Raw genomic sequence first — 17,400 nt, forward strand, 5'->3', positions numbered from 1 at the left:
TTTGATAATGTCTGCCGACTACAGTAGACCACCAGACTGTTGTAGAAGTAGCAGCATCAGTTGAAGGCACATTTTGTGTTTTAACTTGAAGATACTTCATATCCTGTTGAACTACCCCTGGTCTGCTGAAATTGTGATTCAATAGAAGCTGCAGTCTTTCCCTTCAATTACTCCTCATTCAAGCATCCCCTGGTCTTTCATGAAAAGGCCTACTAGGGAAGGTCATTTTATTTTTGGAAACTCTTGAAGCCTGTATAACAGAATTGATTTGAAAGTTAATATTTTCCAACAATAGATGAACAGCCAAGTGATAGAATTGTTCTTGGAGCAGCATTTGCTCAGTAATTTCCAGCTGAATGAGATCAGGAAATAGACTCTCGCTGTGCCCAGTGAGTCACCACAACGGCGCAGTAAATTATTGCCTCATTAATCTTACTGGGTGACTTTAAATGAACTTATCTTAACTGAGAGTAAGGCTACCAATCTACTACTAATAGTAACCTCCCCTGATTCTAACAAAACTGACAGCTCTCTGTGTGGCAAAGTGCATATTATTTCCTTTTTTTTCATATTGGCTGACTATGAATTTTAAAACTAAGCATCAGCTTTAACATTAGTTGGCCATATGTGAAGGCTCACTTAACGTCCTTGCCTGCCTTCATTATAAACAGAACGTCTTTTAAACTCTGATGACAGTGAGGCATTTGGAACTACTGATCAGACTAGCTGATTCGGTCCAAAGGAGCTGAATTCCTTTCTCCCTTCCTCCATCGGTCTTAAAGGGCACCAGAGAGACCAAAACTGTCTGTTTGGTGACTGACTAAGCTGAAGCTCCCTGTTATATAAGTAAAAACTAAATTTGCTGAATATGCTGCTGGAAAGGTAAGTCTAGGCACAAGTTTCAGGTATTGTGAGTAAGAAATGTTAGTCACGTGGTTAACAGGTGTTGTAACGTGTTGTAAACACCCAGTTTTTGGGTCATTTTGGGAAATCTCTGTGATATAATTCCAGGCGAGCCCATCCTAGGAACTCCTCTGCCAATGCCATGTTGTTTGCGATGCCATGTCTGCTATCTGCAGCTAGCCTCCCAGCCTCAGAACTGGATCAGTAGCAGTTCAGCTCTGCCTGGTTCATTACTCCAACCTACAGTATATCACCAGGAAATTAAGTGATTTTGTCTGCTCGGGGATCCGTCTGTACTCAGTAAAGCTGGCGTCAGATTAAGTGAAATTAAATGTAATTTTAGACATGCAGAGAGTGGGACAAGTCTGTGGTCCTCCTGCTGAGGGGCTTACCTGGGAAAATCTCACCTGTTGAATATGGCATGTCTTGGGAAGAATGCAACGGTTGGGGATGGAGTTATTTGACAAATGACTGACAATGCCGACTGCCAATCAGCAATCAGCAATTTTTTTTCTAGTACAGCACCCTAACATCAATCGTCTGTTTAGGCCTTCCTCTCGCTCTGGTGGAATGAGTCAGATATTTTTATTTTTATCTTTTATTATTACATTTTACCCCCTTTTTCTCCCCAATTTTGTGGTAGTAATTACTATCTTGTCTCATCGCTACAACTCCCGTACAGGCTTGGGAGAGATGAAGGTCGAAAGCCATGCGCCCTCCGAAACACAACCCAACCAAGCCGCACTGCTTCTTAACACAGCGCATCCAATCCGGAAGCCAGTCGCACCAATGTGTCGGAAGAAAACACTGTGCACCTGGCGACCTTGGTTAGCGTACACTGCTCCCGGCACGCCACAGGAGTCGCTGGTGCGCGATGAGACAAGGATATCCCTACCGGCCAAGCCCACCCTAACCCGGACGACACTTGGCCAATTGTGCGTCGCCCCACGGACCTCCCGGTCGCGGCCGGCTGCGACAGAGCCTGGGCGCGAACCCAGAGTCTCTGGTGGCACAGCTAGCGCTGCGATGTAGTGCCCTAGAGCACTGCGCCACCAGGGAGGCCCCTGAGTCAGATATTTTACACGTTTTAATTCCAAACCATCTTTGCTTCAAAATGAAATGTCACTTTTTCCAAGGGTAAAATTGAGGTAAAATCTTGAAATTTCCAGTTTTTCACACTTGAAAGACTAGCCGCCCACTTTGACATTTCTATTAGCTGTTTCAAAGGACAGAGTTCCCTTGGCTTGGTTTCAGAAGCATGAAGGCATTGGCACCATACCAACAATTAGTATAAAATACAGGCAAAAAAATGTCAGCACAATTAGGCTGATAAACTCTCTGCAATGAGAGCTGGTAAATGAAATTTAGAATCCTTACTTGCTACTCGGTATCGGTATTTTTGGGCACCGAATTTGTATTTGTAATTTTTTTTATACCTTTATTTAACTATGCAAGTCAGTTAAGAACACATTCTTATTTTCAATGAAGGCCTAGGAACGGTGGGTTAACTGCCTGTTCAGGGGCAGAACGACAGATTTTTACCTTGTCAGCTTAATGGATCCAATCTTGCAACCTTACAGTTAACGAGTCCAACGCTCTAACCACCTGCCTCTCATTGCACTCCACAAGGAGCCTGCCTGTTACGCGAATGCAGTAAGCCAAGGTAAGTTGCTAGCTAGCATTAAACTTATCTTATAAAAATCAATCAATCAATCATAATCACTAGTTAACTACACATGGTTGATGATATTACTCGTTTATCTAGCGTGTCCTGTGTTGCATATAATCGATGCAACGCTGGGGGATGATTTAACAAAAGCACATTTGTGAAAAAAGCACAATCGTTGGACGACTGTACCTAACCATAAACACCAATGCCTTTCTTAAAATCAATACACAGAAGTATATATTTTTAAACCTGCATATTTAGCTAAAATAAATCCAGGTTAGCAGGCAATATTGATCAGATGAAATTGTCTCACTTCTCTTGCGTTCTTTGCATGCAGAGTCAGGGTATATGCAACAGTTTGGGCAGCCTGGCTCATTGCCAACTAATTTGCCAGACTTTACGTAATTATGACATAACATTGAAGGTTGTGCAATGTTACAAGAATATTTAGACTTAGGGATAACACCCGTTAGATAAAATACCGAATGGTTCTGTATTTCACTGAAATAATAAACGTTTTGTTTTTGAAATGATAGTTTCTGGATTCGACCATATTAATGACCAAAGGCTCATATTTCTGTGTGTTATGTTATAATTAAGACTATGATTTGATAGAGCAGTCTGACTGAGCGGTGGTAGGCAGCAGCAGGCTCGTAAGCATTCATTCAAACAGCACTTTTGTGCATTTTGCCAGCAGCTCTTCGCAAGCACAGCTCTGTTTATGACTTCAAGCCTATCAGCCTAATGGCTGTTGTAACCGATGTGAAATGCCTAGCTAGTTAGCGGGGTGCGCGCTAATAGCGTTTCAAACGTCACTCGCTCTGAGACTTGGAGTAGTTATTCCCCTTGCTCTGCAAGGGCGCAGCTTTTGTGGAGCGATGGGTACGCTGCTTCGAGTGTGGCTGTTGTCGATGTGTTCCTGGTTCGAGCCCAGGTAGGGGCAAGGAGAGGGACGGAAGCTATACTGCTACACTGGCAACACTATAGTGCCTATAAGAACATCCAATAGTCAAAGGTATATGAAATACAAATGGTATAGAGAGAAATACACTTTGGAAGGTGTATCAATACACCCAGTCACTACAAAGATACAGGTGTCCTTCCTAACTCAGTTGCTGGAGAGGAAGGAAACTGCTCAGAGATTTCACCATGAGGCCAATGGTTCCTTTAAAACAGCTACAGAGTGTAATGAGTGTGATCAGAGAAAACAGAGGATGGATCAACAACATTGTAGTTACTCCACAGTCCGTAGCGGTGTGTGGGGAAAATCACTGGGGAAGCCAAGCCAGAAAAAAATGCCATATTGCAACCTATGTGTTGTGATAATTGCTTTGTTTGCTCTATGACCTGTTAGTTCATATGCCTTGACACCGTGATATATTGATATATAGGCCTAAGGCCCAGACAACAAGAAGACACAGTGGTAGAATAAATTCAACCACACTTGTTTCATCACAAAACCGGGGAGCATCATCTGTCAGGTGAAGTCCACAAAACATATTGAATGTAACCAACAGTTACATGAACTACAGCATCATCAAGCAAGTTGTTTCCGAAATTTTCAGACTACTTAACAACTATTGATTTGGAACCACGGAGAGTTACCGAAAGTAGCAAAGAAAACAGGAGCTGCCTCCACTATTCCAGAACCATCAACTTCAACATTTCAACATCATCAAATCATCTACTGTATGCTTAGTCTAATACAGTGACAACTCAAAGATACTCAAAACTATTTAGTCCAATCAACATAAGATAAATCTGATGTGGTTGTCCATGGTTCAGATTTTTGTTGTGTGTGTGTGCGATCGTGCAAGTAGAAAAAACATGTTGACTCACCCTACTTGTAGAGAAACACTAATGTCATCCTGTCTATGGCTCTGTCATACAGTACATGCTTTTATTTTTTGTTGTCCTAGGTTACCTTGCTAAAATGATTGCTCGCCAGCCTAACTTCCTTTTCATGGGCAACGTTAGCTAGTTAACATTAGCCTTCTTCATCTAGCTACATATTGAACTTCCATCCTCTCAGTCCAGGGGCACAATGTATACATTTATGGTTGAATCAGAATCGGCATTATAATCATTGGCCATTATGGAGAATTAAGTAAAACCACAAGTCCAAATTCCTACCTCCATCCATGGCTAATTTAGGAAAATAACACAAGATGCAACAATTCAAGTTGTTTCTGTCAATGACCAATTTCTCTCGATGCGATGTGATACACTCCTCCACATTGACCCCTTTTCCATCCTCTGCGGAAAAGGTTCTATCTATGTGGAACCCAAAAAGATTCTACCTGGAACAAAAAGGGTTATACCTGGACCCAAAACCCAAACCTGTAGCACGTGCTCCAGCAGGTATATCTCTCTGGTCACCCCCAAAACCAATTCTTCCTTTGGCCGCCTCTCCTTCCAGTTCTCTGCTGCCAATGACTGGAATGAACTACAAAAATCTCTGAAACTGGAAACACTTATCTCCCTCACTAGCTTTAAGTACCAGCTGTCAGAGCAGCTCACATATTACTGCACCTGAACATAGCCCATCTATAATTTAGCCCAAACAACTACCTCTCCCCCTATTGTATTTATTTATTTATTTTGCTCCTTTGCACCCCATTATTTCTATCTCTACTTTGCACATTCTTCCACTGCAAATCTACCATTCCAGTGTTTTACTTGCTATATTGTATTTACTTTGCCACCATGGCCTTTTACATTTTTATTTATTTTGCCTTTACCTCCCTTATCTCACCTCATTTGCTCACATTGTATGCAGACTTATTTTTCTACTGTATTATTGACTGTATGTTTGTTTTACTCCATGTGTAACTCTGTGTTGTTGTATGTGTCGAACTGCTTTGCTTTATCTTGGCCAGGTCGCAATTGTAAATGAGAACTTGTTCTCAACTTGCCTACCTGGTTAAATAAAGGTGAAATAAAAAATACATGTAAATAAATGTAAAAAAGGGGCTCTTCAAACGGTTCTCCTATGGGGACAGCCGAAGAATGCTTTTTGGTTCTAGATGGAACCTTTTTTTCCCAAGAGTGTAGGCGTGAAGTCAAATCCAAACTGGCTTCCCTTCCCTTTCCCTTACCCACACTTTTTTTTGTTGGTGCACCAGGACCATTCATATTTGAGCTCACTCAGTTTAGCTCAACGCTGATTGACTATTATTTTATATTTTTTTTCTATCAAGGGAGGCTTGCATTCAATGCTATGGGCGGCAACAATGTCATACTATTTTTGACCAGACCGCATCAGACAGATGGCTTACACATACACAGGCAGAGGGGCGCTGTTTCACTCGCTCGGATCCTTTCTCCGGTGAGATACATTCAGCCTCTTGTGAATTGTAGAAAAAGTATGAAACACAGAGAGAGAAAATATATATTATTTTATGTTTTTTTAATAGGTTCATTTTTGGGGGGAATCCTGACTTCCCTTGGCATCCATGAATACATGCCACTGTCCACAATACTAACTTAATTGACATTGAAAAGAAGGAAATATTCCAAAACATGCATCCTGTTTGGAAAAAAGGCAGTAAATTAACACTGCAATTAAATTTATGTTCTGAATACAAAGTGTTATGTTTGGGGTAAATCCAATACAACACATTACTGACTACCACTCTCCATATTTTCAAGCATAATGGTGGCTGCATCATGTTATGGGTTGCTTGTAATCGTTAAGGACAAGGGAGTTTTTCAGGATGAAAAAATTGCAAATGTTGTACAATCCAGGTGTGCAATGCTCTTATAGACTTACTCAGAAAGATTCACTGCTGTAATCACTTCTAACGGTGATTCTAACACGTATTGATACTTGTGTTAATTTTATATTTCTTTATTTCATATTCAATACATTTGCAAACATTTCTGAAAACATGTTTTTACTTTGTCATTATAGAATACTGTGTTGAGATGGGTGAGAGAAAAAATCTATTTAAACCATTTTCAATTCAGGCTGTAAGAACAAAATGTGGAATAAGTCAAAGGAAATGAATACTTTCTGAAGGCACCCATTGATCCCTGAAGAATCTAACTTAGAAGTGCCTCATGAGCTTAGTTCAATTGTCCTACCCCATCATAACCAAAGATATACACTTTTTTGCTCCAATGTAAATGTCAACAAACACTGTATAGCCTCAACACGGTTAAAACTATAATGTTTATATCATGGGTGGTCAGTCCTTGCATCCATAACCCTATGAATTTGAGAGTGGTTACATTTGTCCAGGACCATCCCTCAGCTTTTTACCAAAACCGAGGCGGTGTGGCACTTAATTGTTTCAACTGCGGATTCTAGCTTTAAGAGGGCTCTGTTCGGCCCCTTACAAAAGATAAGACTCACACCAAGACCCCACCAAGCCAGCCCAGAAAATGTGGCTTCTGTTTTTATTGTCCGTTGCTGGGGCTGTGTTTTTGTCTATGATTCTTCAAGTGTGTGTGTGTGTGTGTGTGTGTGTGTGTGTGTGTGTGTGTGTGTGTGTGTGTGTGTGTGTGTGTGTGTGTGTGTAACTGTGACGGTCATCAATTGCTGACATGGAGTAAAAATGCTGAATGATGTCATTATGTTCAATGTCATCCGCTGCACCACTTTTCCTCTCCTGTATTGTTAAAACAAAACCTGCACAGAGGAACTCTCTTACCTCGAGCTTTGATGAAGAGAGTTTATGCTTATCCACAGTCTAGTCTACTCCACTCTGACCATATTGTAGAAAAAATGTGAAGTGACAGAAAAACATGGATTATTTCCTAATTGCCAGTGAATGTTTGTTCTTTCCCAGGGCTGAGCCAACCAATCCGGTCAGCGTTGTTGGGGCCTTACAAATCCAGGGGCTAGTTGCCATGGCAAGATATTGTTTGCATCCAGTCATGCCAGCGCTGCCAATGTGGGCGGTCCCCTCGTCAGCATGCTTCTTTGTTTGTGTACCACTTGTTAGAACAACCCCCCTCGTCTGTGAACACATCCTTGGACCCTTTAAAGTTCTCTCCGTTGTGCATTGGTCTATCACTCAGGTTCATCTTTGGTTTTACCAGTGGAAAATCTGGAATATTATCTGTTTATTTTATCAACTGTACTTTTAATTGATTAGTATAGTATTTGGATATCATATTTACTAAAGAAATAACTCAACTTAATAACAGGCACCATCATGATATCAAAGAACAATTTATTGTGGCTCAACCACAGCCACTTCTATTCTCACATTTTCTCTCCTGCGAAGCTGTGCAAAGCTGCCGACCTTTCACTCTTCTGTGATCTTACTGTGCAGTAGAGTCCTTCCCCTCCCCCCATTTTCAAGGCATGGAGAGAATGTAGGTTGAATGGAGGGCCAGGCTAAAGGGAACCCTAAGTTTAGCTCCAGGTTTTCAGTGGAGGCCAGGCCAGACGGCCACCCTTCCTGGGTAAACTGTAGATACTGTAGCCCCTCAGCTGTCAGGGAAAGCAGGCTTCAGCCATGTGCTCTGACCCTGAGCAGGGAACCACAAAAGACCAAGGAGACCTGCCAAATTTAGGTCATCGTGCTTCACAATCTCTTGCCCTTTAGACTGGCGCCATGATTTAGTTATAGTCAAGGTAGGTCTGTACTGAAGAAAAGTCCAGATTTCCCACTCCTGACTGAAAGTGAATTTGGTACCACCAGAAATGAGGTATTAAGGTAAACACACTATCAAATGTTTTATGCATGCAGCTATACTAATTTGTCTGTGTAGCATTCAAACACTGCAAGTAGTCTAAATGATGCTCAAGGGCTTAAGTTTCTCCACTGCCAATTCTGAGGCTGTGCTTGCATCTGGTTGCCTAATCCCAGCACTAAGTGAAAGTCTTACGATGGAGGTGCAGCACTTCAGCACAAATATTCTCATAGATGTGTCCATACCAGGTCCTCTTGGTAATTAGGAACACACAATATTGTGTGTATGTGGTCGTTGTTAGTTCAACTCGGGTCAGAACTATGATTGAGTGTCAATTGGCATTAAGACAGTAACAGTAGTACTGTATTTGATTTGCGATGTTGTTTCATCGTTACAGCGTATTTTCCACATTGATGATAATTGATTATGTATTTCACATTGTTCAATAACATCTATTAAGGCATTAGGCATCCAAAGTTACATCAATATTCTGATGAAAGACAGATGTTTTCTACAAAGCCAATTTCAAGAGAGTTTTCTCAGTAGGATAACATTTATACATGATCCACCAAAGAACCATGACTGTTGATATTCACTCCAAACAAATACTTTGACATTGAAGAAATAACTTTGATCTAAGTGCTAATTCATACATTTTGTAGTGCCTGTGTACGGGTGCTGATCATGTCAGATGTGAGTGTGAGCCTTACAGGATGAGGTAACATAGGCAAAATTGCCAAAGGAGAGAAACATTTGCACCCAGAGGGGGCCACAGGACCGAGTTTGAGAAAGTCTGTATCTAATTTCTTTGTCATATTCCTCTCCCATTACTGCTACAGTCAATATTGGCAGCCAGCCAATCCCATAGAATCAGAGTATAAAAATATATATATATATACAGCATCAGTCAAAAGTTTGGACACATACTCATTCAAGGGTTTATTTGTACTATTTTCTACATTGTAGAATAATAGTGAAGACATCAAAACGATGAAATAACACTTATGGAATTCCATATGTGCAGACTGACAGCTTTCATTTGAGAGTATTTTAATCCATATCGGGTGAACCGTTTAGAAATTACAGCACTTTTTGTACATTATCCCATTTTAGGGGAGCAAAACTATCGCAACAAATTCACTTATGTGTATTAAAGTCGTAGCAAGTTAAGTATTTGTTCCCATATTCATAGCACACAATGACTACATCAAGCTTGTGACTGTACACGTTTGTTGGAAACATTTGCTCTTTGTTTTGCATTTTTTGGGAGGATGCCCCGGAGGATGCCCCGGAGGATGCCCCGGAGGATGCCCCGTCTACTTCCCCTGCCCAATATGTACACCACAATTTCGCCCTTGTGAAGTAATGACATCCTTCATCCTTAGTAGTCAAGCTTCTTTTTCCCTCGAGGCTCTCAGTTGAAGAAGGGTGGTTTCAGTTCAACTTAACACGTGACAGATGTTGAATAGAGGATGGAGAGAGAATCTCACAGGGAGCGCCTCAGTCTGACACCCAGCCCCTGCCTTCTGAGGTCCTGTGATGAAGATTCTATACCCCAATCCATATTTCTCAGTATTCCACAAAGGGTATTTTTATGATCTTATCAAATGCTTGAGGGATGGAATTTATTAGATTGGAAAAACACCATACTTCTACATTGTATCATATAATCCCATATCCTTGCCTCCTCCTCTGCCACCCAAAATACAATTTCCATGTGAACACTTAACACCTGGCAGCCTGCACCTCTCTCTCCTACCCCTGAGCTGTGTGCAGCATGGGAATGGCCCTATTTACTACAGCCAGTTAACAGGCGGCTCTGGCCTGGAGATTCTGCAGTAACTGTCTACAGTTACAAATCACTCTGCCAGTTCCCAGTGCAACACAACACTGCCTTCGGGATTCCAAAGGCCTGTATACATAGCGTGGTGCCCCTGAACATATAGCTCAGTCAGGGAAGGCCTCAGTAACCAGAGGCGTCTCGGAGGGATACCCGCAGCAGGATGGTGTCGAACCAGAGGGAACGTGACAGGGAATTGTTGTGAGGCTGGCAGCAGGTGTGATGAAGATGCTTAAAGAGGCAAGGGAGCTGTTGCCACCTCACGTGTCATTAGGGAGTTAAGGATCAGAAAGTGGATAATGGGACGAAACGGGAAAATGGATGGCCGTTCCAAGAGAGGGATAAAAAATGATGCTTAAACTCCGGGCATCTGTGTTTTCCCTGGCCCGGGAAGCTGGTGGTTCAGATCTGCACTGTTGCATCTGCCTGATGCCTTGCCAGGTCTGTAATGATTGCCTTTCAGCTAAGGTGCTTGTGTCGGCAGTTTAAAGGGTTCCTCATGCAAGCGACCAGAGAAAGCTTTCCCGTAGGCATTACCAAATAGAACCACCATCGTCAGATAGGGCCTCCGAGACAGACTGTAAGACACTGCATTAAACCGATTATTCCAATGATTAAATGTGTACCTCGAAACCAGAAACAGTAACTGAACTTCTGCTGAAGTTTCTCCTTCGTCCTTGGTAGTAGCTACAGAGGGACTCCTAAAGTAGCTTTAAAGTGCATGTAGTGCAGCAACAGATTCCTCATTTTTTGATTTATAAGCCTTTTTCTATCCATGTAACCCGCATCAGTTTGGAAATGCAATGCTCTGATTCTATGGGACTCTACAGCTGCCAATATTGACTGTAGCAGTAATGGGAGAGGAATATGACAAAGCAGTAAGACACGAGAGCAAGGTTTCTCAAACTTAGTCCTGCCCCCCGTTTTGATAGAGATACGGGGAGATATGGAGTGGTTTAATTCACATCAATGAACTGGCATCTTCTTTGCTGTCTCATCTCACTTGTAGTCACCAAGAAAGTTGCAATTTCCCAGAACCTCTGATGTGTACATTTTTAAGCTTACTGAGCAAGATGGATAATTTAGCATTGTTTGTGAGTCTCTGTATTTCAGTGTTTGTGTGTGTGTGCATTTTGGAACACAGTAAACTCACAGAGCTATATAGTAAACCCAGCATTTGACAGTCTCTCTGTTCTATAGAATGCTGGAGAGATTCTGTGTAGCACCCCCTTGTGTGGTGGAGGAATGACGACGCCCCTTCGATGAGAGCCATGGAGCTGAAAGTGTGGGTGGATGGAGTGCAGCGGATCGTATGTGGCGTCACAGAGCACACCACATGCCAGGAGGTGGTCATTGCCCTGGCCCAGGCCATTGGTGAGTCAATCCATCCTGCAATATTATCCAAACCCCCCAAAAAAACATTTTTTTTTTATTAAAGTGATAGTTCAAGGGATAAATTGAAAATAAGATTAAACTAAAGAGAACTACTGTACACCTTTAAGCCTTACCATGTGTGAGAATGGATCCTTTTGCAGGACACGCATCCACAGTGCATGCAGCATATTTGACAGTCCGTTTCTGAGAGATGCTAAAGACGATGGAGTGCACCAACATTAGAGTTGACTGGGAGTGAACAGAGAATCAAGATGAGCGTTAACCTGGGAGTAAACAGAGATTGTGAGAATCAAAATGAGTGTTGACTGGGAGTGAACAGAGATTGTGAGAATCAAGATGAGTGTTGACTGGGAGTGAACAGAGATTGTGAGAATCAAGATGAGCGTTGACTGGGAGTGAACAGAGATTGTGAGAATCAAGATGAGCGTTGACTGGGAGTGAACAGAGATTGTGAGAATCAAGATGAGCGTTGACTGGGAGTGAACAGAGATTGTGAGAATCAAGATGAGCTGTGTTGGGAGGATTCATAGATGTCATTGAGATGCTCGCAGAGGAGAAGAGAGAACTACATGATGACTAGATTGTATTCCCATAATGAAACCGCATTTCTGTATATGAAGCTATTACCCCAAATAGCTGTAGAACCAGCGGGGAGCCACTTTTATGGCATGGAGCATGGAGCCACTTTTAAATTTTTTGCATTATGGAGATACAGAGTACTGTACAGACCTGTACTGAACTGTGTGAGTATGGCTCAGCCCGACAATACCCTGCTCATACTGTTTTCATTTCATACTGCTGTCATTTCATACTGCTACCATTTCATACTGTTTTCAGTTCATACTGGCACAGTTTTGCACTTGCACTGCTTAGAACCAAAATTCTGTGGAGATGTCATGGTTTACCTAGGTCATTTTTATTATAGAGAAAATACTTGGAGGTCCTAGAGGTAGCATGTAAGGGTTAAATGAATCCATTGGATTTGTACATGCTATTCCATTGTGATCCATGCACAGATACATGATTGTAGGACTAACAGCTAAATGCTGTGTCTTCATCAACAGTACAGGAGTTATGGTCCAGGGCCTCTTTTGTATGTGTTCAGTCTTTTGTCTGGCCCAGGGTACTTTGATGTGAAAAGCCTTCAGCCAGATTCAGCTGTAGTGACAACTGTGTTCCTTTCATAGGGGTTCTGCTGTTGAGAGGGGAAGACTGTGGCTTGTGCTCTTAACTGCAGCAGAACACACACACACACACACACACACACACACACACACACACACACACACACACACACACACACACACACACACACACACACACACACACACACACAATTTTATTGAACCTTACTCCAACCCTAGCATGAATGGGAACTGAACAACTGCTCCTATATTTGAATAGAGAAATCCCTGTTGGGTTCTTCCTAGAAAAAACAACCCATTACTCTGAAAACTCTGCACAGTGCCCACCCAATAAACTGTGTCTGGGGTAATTGTGAATGGTTCTTCCATAGAGTTTCCCTGTTCTTAGCGGAGGTAAAGAGTTCAGATTAGGGTTGTGGCTGTGTTTCTGAATGCAGGAGGGGATAACAATGACAAAGTCAATGGTAGATGATCTCTGTAATCTGCTGCTACTGCAGAGTGTAGTCTAGCTACTGGTCTGTATGTAACTGGTCACCGGCTAGTATGTGGCAAGAAATAAGCAAACAAAGTTGCCGTGTGACTACTGTACATTGGTCATCTAAGCCCAATTACTTAGTAAAGCTCCAATTAATGAATCTGATCAAATCATTATCTCACTCTTTTTACAGGGCGTACTGGCAGGTACACGTTGATCGAGAGATGGCGGGAGACGGAACGCCACTTGGCCCCGCATGAAAACCCTGTGGTGTCCCTCAACATGTGGGGCCAGTATGCCAGCGACGTGCAGCTGGTTCTCCAGCGCACCGGCCCCTCCCTCAGCGAATGTCCCAACTCCGACGGCGCATCCCGTGTGCCCGAGCGCGGCCTCTACCGCCAGAGCCTGCCTCCTCTGGCCAAGCTGCGCCCATCGGCCAATGACCGCTCGCTCAAGCGTCGGGAGCCCAAGCGTAAGTCCCTCACCTTCACGGCCAAGGGCTTGAGGGATATTTTTGGGAAGGGCAGAGATGCCGAGGCCAAGCAGCAGCAGAGAGCACTGAACCAGGGCAGGGGGGTGGTGTCTGTGCCCCTCAGTCCAGCCCGGGAGCTGTTGCGCCTGGTCCAGCTGCAGAAGGACAAGCTCCAGCTACTGGAGAGCAGGCTGCAGGGCTCCGAGGCAGAGCTACAGGGCTGTGAGAGTGGTGATGTTGGCATGTGCATCGAGGGTCAGGAGGGAATTGGCGTGCTGGAGGAGGAGCTGGTGCGTCTGGAGCAGCAGCTGCGGAGGAATGAGGTGGAGATGTCCGAGGAGGAGTTCTGGCAGAACGAGCTGCAGATCGAGCAGGAGAGCGAGCGGCAGCTGAGGGAGCAGCTCCAGGAGCTGATTGGACGGGTGCGGGAGTGTGAAGCCCGACTGGGGGAGTACCTGACCCGTATCCAGAGCATGGAGGCTGGCCTGGAACAGGAGACTGAGCAGAGCAGGCAGGTGGACGAGGAGGAGGCCTGGGCCCAGCTGGGGAAGGTCAGGGCGGAGCTGGAGCAGCAGGTTCAACACAGAGTGCAGCTGGAGAGCAGCAGCAGGGCTGTGGACCGCTCACTGGGACAGTCCAGCAAGAAACTACAGGTCAGCTTTGGTAGAAGGAAAAATGTATAGGAAAACAGTGATTGTATATACACAAATTCAGCATTTTAGGGAGGTGCTGGAGACTCTGAACACTGCAATCTATGCTCCTATGTGCTTTGACTGATGAAGACCTAAGGGATGAAACATGTTCAGAAGCAGTAGAGAGAGAAGTGCCACACTACAATTTTCCATAGATTCCTAATGGTTTTGAAAACAACACATGATGTACATAAACAAAAACCTTTTGTAAAATAGGGTTGAATACAACAGTTATCATTGATTGGAAGACACACAAACACCTTATGTAAAATGGATGATGGTGATTATACTGTGATGATACATTTTGCAGAAAACATTATAATGAAGTAAGACACGTAAGCCCATTTTACAGGGCTGCATATTATCTGGAACATATACAGTACCAGTCAAACGTTTGGACACAGCTACTCGTGCAAGGGTTTTTCTTTCTTTTTTACTATTTTGTACATTGTAGAATAATAGTGAAGACATCAAAACTATGAAATAACACATGGAATCATGTAGTAACCAAAAATGTTGATGACAGCTTTGCACACTCTTGGCATCCTCTCAATCAGCTACACATAGAATGCTTTTCCAACAGTCTTGAAGGAGTTCCCACATATGCTGAGCACTTGTTGGCTGCTTTTCCTTCACTCTGCGGTCCAACTCATCCCAAACCATTTCAATTGGGTTGAGGTTGGGTGATTGTGGAGGCCAGGTAATCTGATGCAGCACCATCACTCTCCTTCTTGGTCAAATAGCCCTTACACAGCCTGGAAGTGTGTTGGGTCATTGTTCTGTTGAAAAACTAATGATAGTCTCACTAAGTGCATACCAGATGGGATGGCGTATCGCTGCAGAATGCTGTGGTAGCCATCCTGGTTAAGTGTGCCTTGAATGCTAAATAAAATCACAGACCGTGTCACCAGCAAAGTATCCCCACATCATCACACCTCCTCCATGCTTCACAGTGGGAACCACACATGCAGAGATCAATCCATTCACCTACTCTGCGTCTCACAAAGACACAGCGGTTGGAACCAAAAATCTCAAATTTGGACTCATCAGACCAAAGGACAGATGTCCATCGGTCTAATGTCCATTGCTTGTGTTTCTTGGCCCAAGCAAGTCTCTTGCTCTTATTGTTGTCCTTTAGAAGTGGTTTCTTTAAAGAAATTCGACCATGAAGGCCTGATTCATGCAGTCTCCTCTGAACCGTTTATGTTGAGATGTCTGTAGTTAAACTCTGTGGAGCATTTATTTGGGCAGCAATCTGAGGTGCAGATAACTTTAATGAACGTATCCTTTTTTTACTGTTTTATTTCACTGTAGAGCCTTCAGTCCCACTCAAAATGCCCCCTTTAGATAGCTCTTTCGTCCCACCCGACACATGCGGAGACCTCACCTGGCTTAACTTGTCCCTCCAGAGACAAAACCTCTCTCATCGTCACTCAACACCTAGGTTTACCTCCACTGTACTCACATCCTACCATACCCTTGTCTGTACATTATGCCCTGAATCTATTCTACCACGCCCAGAAATCTGCTCCTTTTATTCTCTGTCCCCAACGCACTAGATGACCAGTTCCTATAGCCTTTAGCCATATAGCCTTTAGCCTTATCCTACTCCTCCTCTGTTCCTCTGGTGATGTAGAGGTTAACTCAGGCCCTGTAGCCCCTAGTTCCACTCCTATTCCCTAAGCACTATCATTTGACTTCTGTAACCGTAAAAGCCTTGGTTTCATGCATGATAACGTCCGAAGCTTCCTCTCTAAGTTTGTTTTATTCACTGCTTTAGCATAACCCGGATGTCCTAGCCATTTCTGAATCCTGGTTTAGGAAGGCCACCAAAAATATAGAAATTTCCATCCCCAACTACACCATATGTGAATTAATTGTCCCTCATTTATCTTCAGAGTTTGTACTGTTAGGTGACCTAAACTGGGATATGCTTAACACCCTGGATGTCCTACAATCTAAACTAGATGCCCCCAATCTCACACAAATTATCAAGGAACCTACCAGGTACAACCCTAAATCCGTAAACACGGGCACCCTCATAGATATCATCCTGACCAACCTGCCCTCTAAATACACCTCTCCTGTTTTCAACCAAGATCTCAGAGATCACTGCCTCATTGCCTGCATCCGTAATGGGTCAGTGGTCAAATGACCTGCACTCATCACTGTCAAACGCTCCATGAAACACTTCAGCGAGCAGGCCTTTCAAATTGACCTGGCCAGGGTGTCCTGGAAGGATATTGATCTCATCCCGTCAGTAGAGGATGCCTGGTTATTTTTTTTAAATGCCTTCCTCACCATCTTAAATAAGCATGCCCCATTTAAGAAATTTAGAACCAGGAACAGATATAGCCCTTGGTTCTCTCCAGACCTGACTGCCCTTAACCAACACAAAAACATTCTATGGCGTTCTGCATTAGCATCGAACAGCCCCCGTGATATGCAACTTTTCAGGGAAGCTAGAAACCAATATACACAGGCAGTTAGAAAAGCCAAGGCTAGCTTTTTCAAGCAGAAATTTGCTTCCTGCAACACAAACTCAAAAAAGTTCTGGAACACTGTAAAGTCCATGGAGAATAAGAACACCTCCTCCAAGCTGTCCACTGCACTGAAGATAGGAAACACTGTCACCACCGATAAATCCACTATAATTGAGAATTTCAATAAGCATTTTTCTACGGCTGGCCATGCTTTCCACCTGGCTACCCCTACCCCGGTCAACAGCACTGCACCCCCCACAGCAACTCGCCCAAGCCTTCCCCATTTCTCCTACTCCCAAATCCATTCAACTGATGTTCTGAAAGAGCTGCAAAATCTGGACCCCTACAAATTAGCCGGGCTAGACAATCTGGACCCTTTCTTTCTAAAAATTATCTGACAAAATTGTTGCCATCCCTATTACTAGCCTGTTCAACCTCTCTTTCATGTCGTCTGCGATTCCCAAAGATTGGAAATCAGCTGCGGTCATCCCCCTCTTCAAAGGAGGAGGGCACCCTTGACCCAAACTGCTACAGACCTATATCTATCCTACCCTGCCTTTCTAAGGTCTTTGAAAGCCAAGTCAACAAACAGATTACCGACCATTTCGAATCCCACCATACCTTCTCCGCTATGCAATCTGGTTTCAGAGCTGGTCATGGGTGCACCTCAGCCACGCTCA

At 43.4% G+C, this 17,400-nt stretch overlaps 1 protein-coding gene across 2 annotated transcripts in view; it reads left to right on the plus strand.

Moving 5' to 3' along the window:
- LOC112264549 (ras association domain-containing protein 8-like) overlaps positions 1 to 17,400 on the plus strand; it is a 35,234-nt gene that overhangs the window by 8,783 nt on the left and 9,051 nt on the right. The window contains exons 2-3 of one of the 2 annotated variants that reach the window (XM_024441222.2): positions 11,243 to 11,432; positions 13,267 to 14,198. In XM_024441222.2, the coding sequence (XP_024296990.2) occupies positions 11,321 to 11,432; positions 13,267 to 14,198 (1,044 nt within the window). In that variant the 5' untranslated portion in view covers positions 11,243 to 11,320. The remainder of the gene's footprint in view (positions 1 to 11,242; positions 11,433 to 13,266; positions 14,199 to 17,400) is intronic. The other variant, XM_024441221.2, reaches the window with a different exon arrangement.

The sequence above is a fragment of the Oncorhynchus tshawytscha genome, linkage group LG15 (assembly GCF_018296145.1).
Source record: "Oncorhynchus tshawytscha isolate Ot180627B linkage group LG15, Otsh_v2.0, whole genome shotgun sequence".
Classification (NCBI taxonomy): domain Eukaryota; kingdom Metazoa; phylum Chordata; class Actinopteri; order Salmoniformes; family Salmonidae; genus Oncorhynchus; species Oncorhynchus tshawytscha.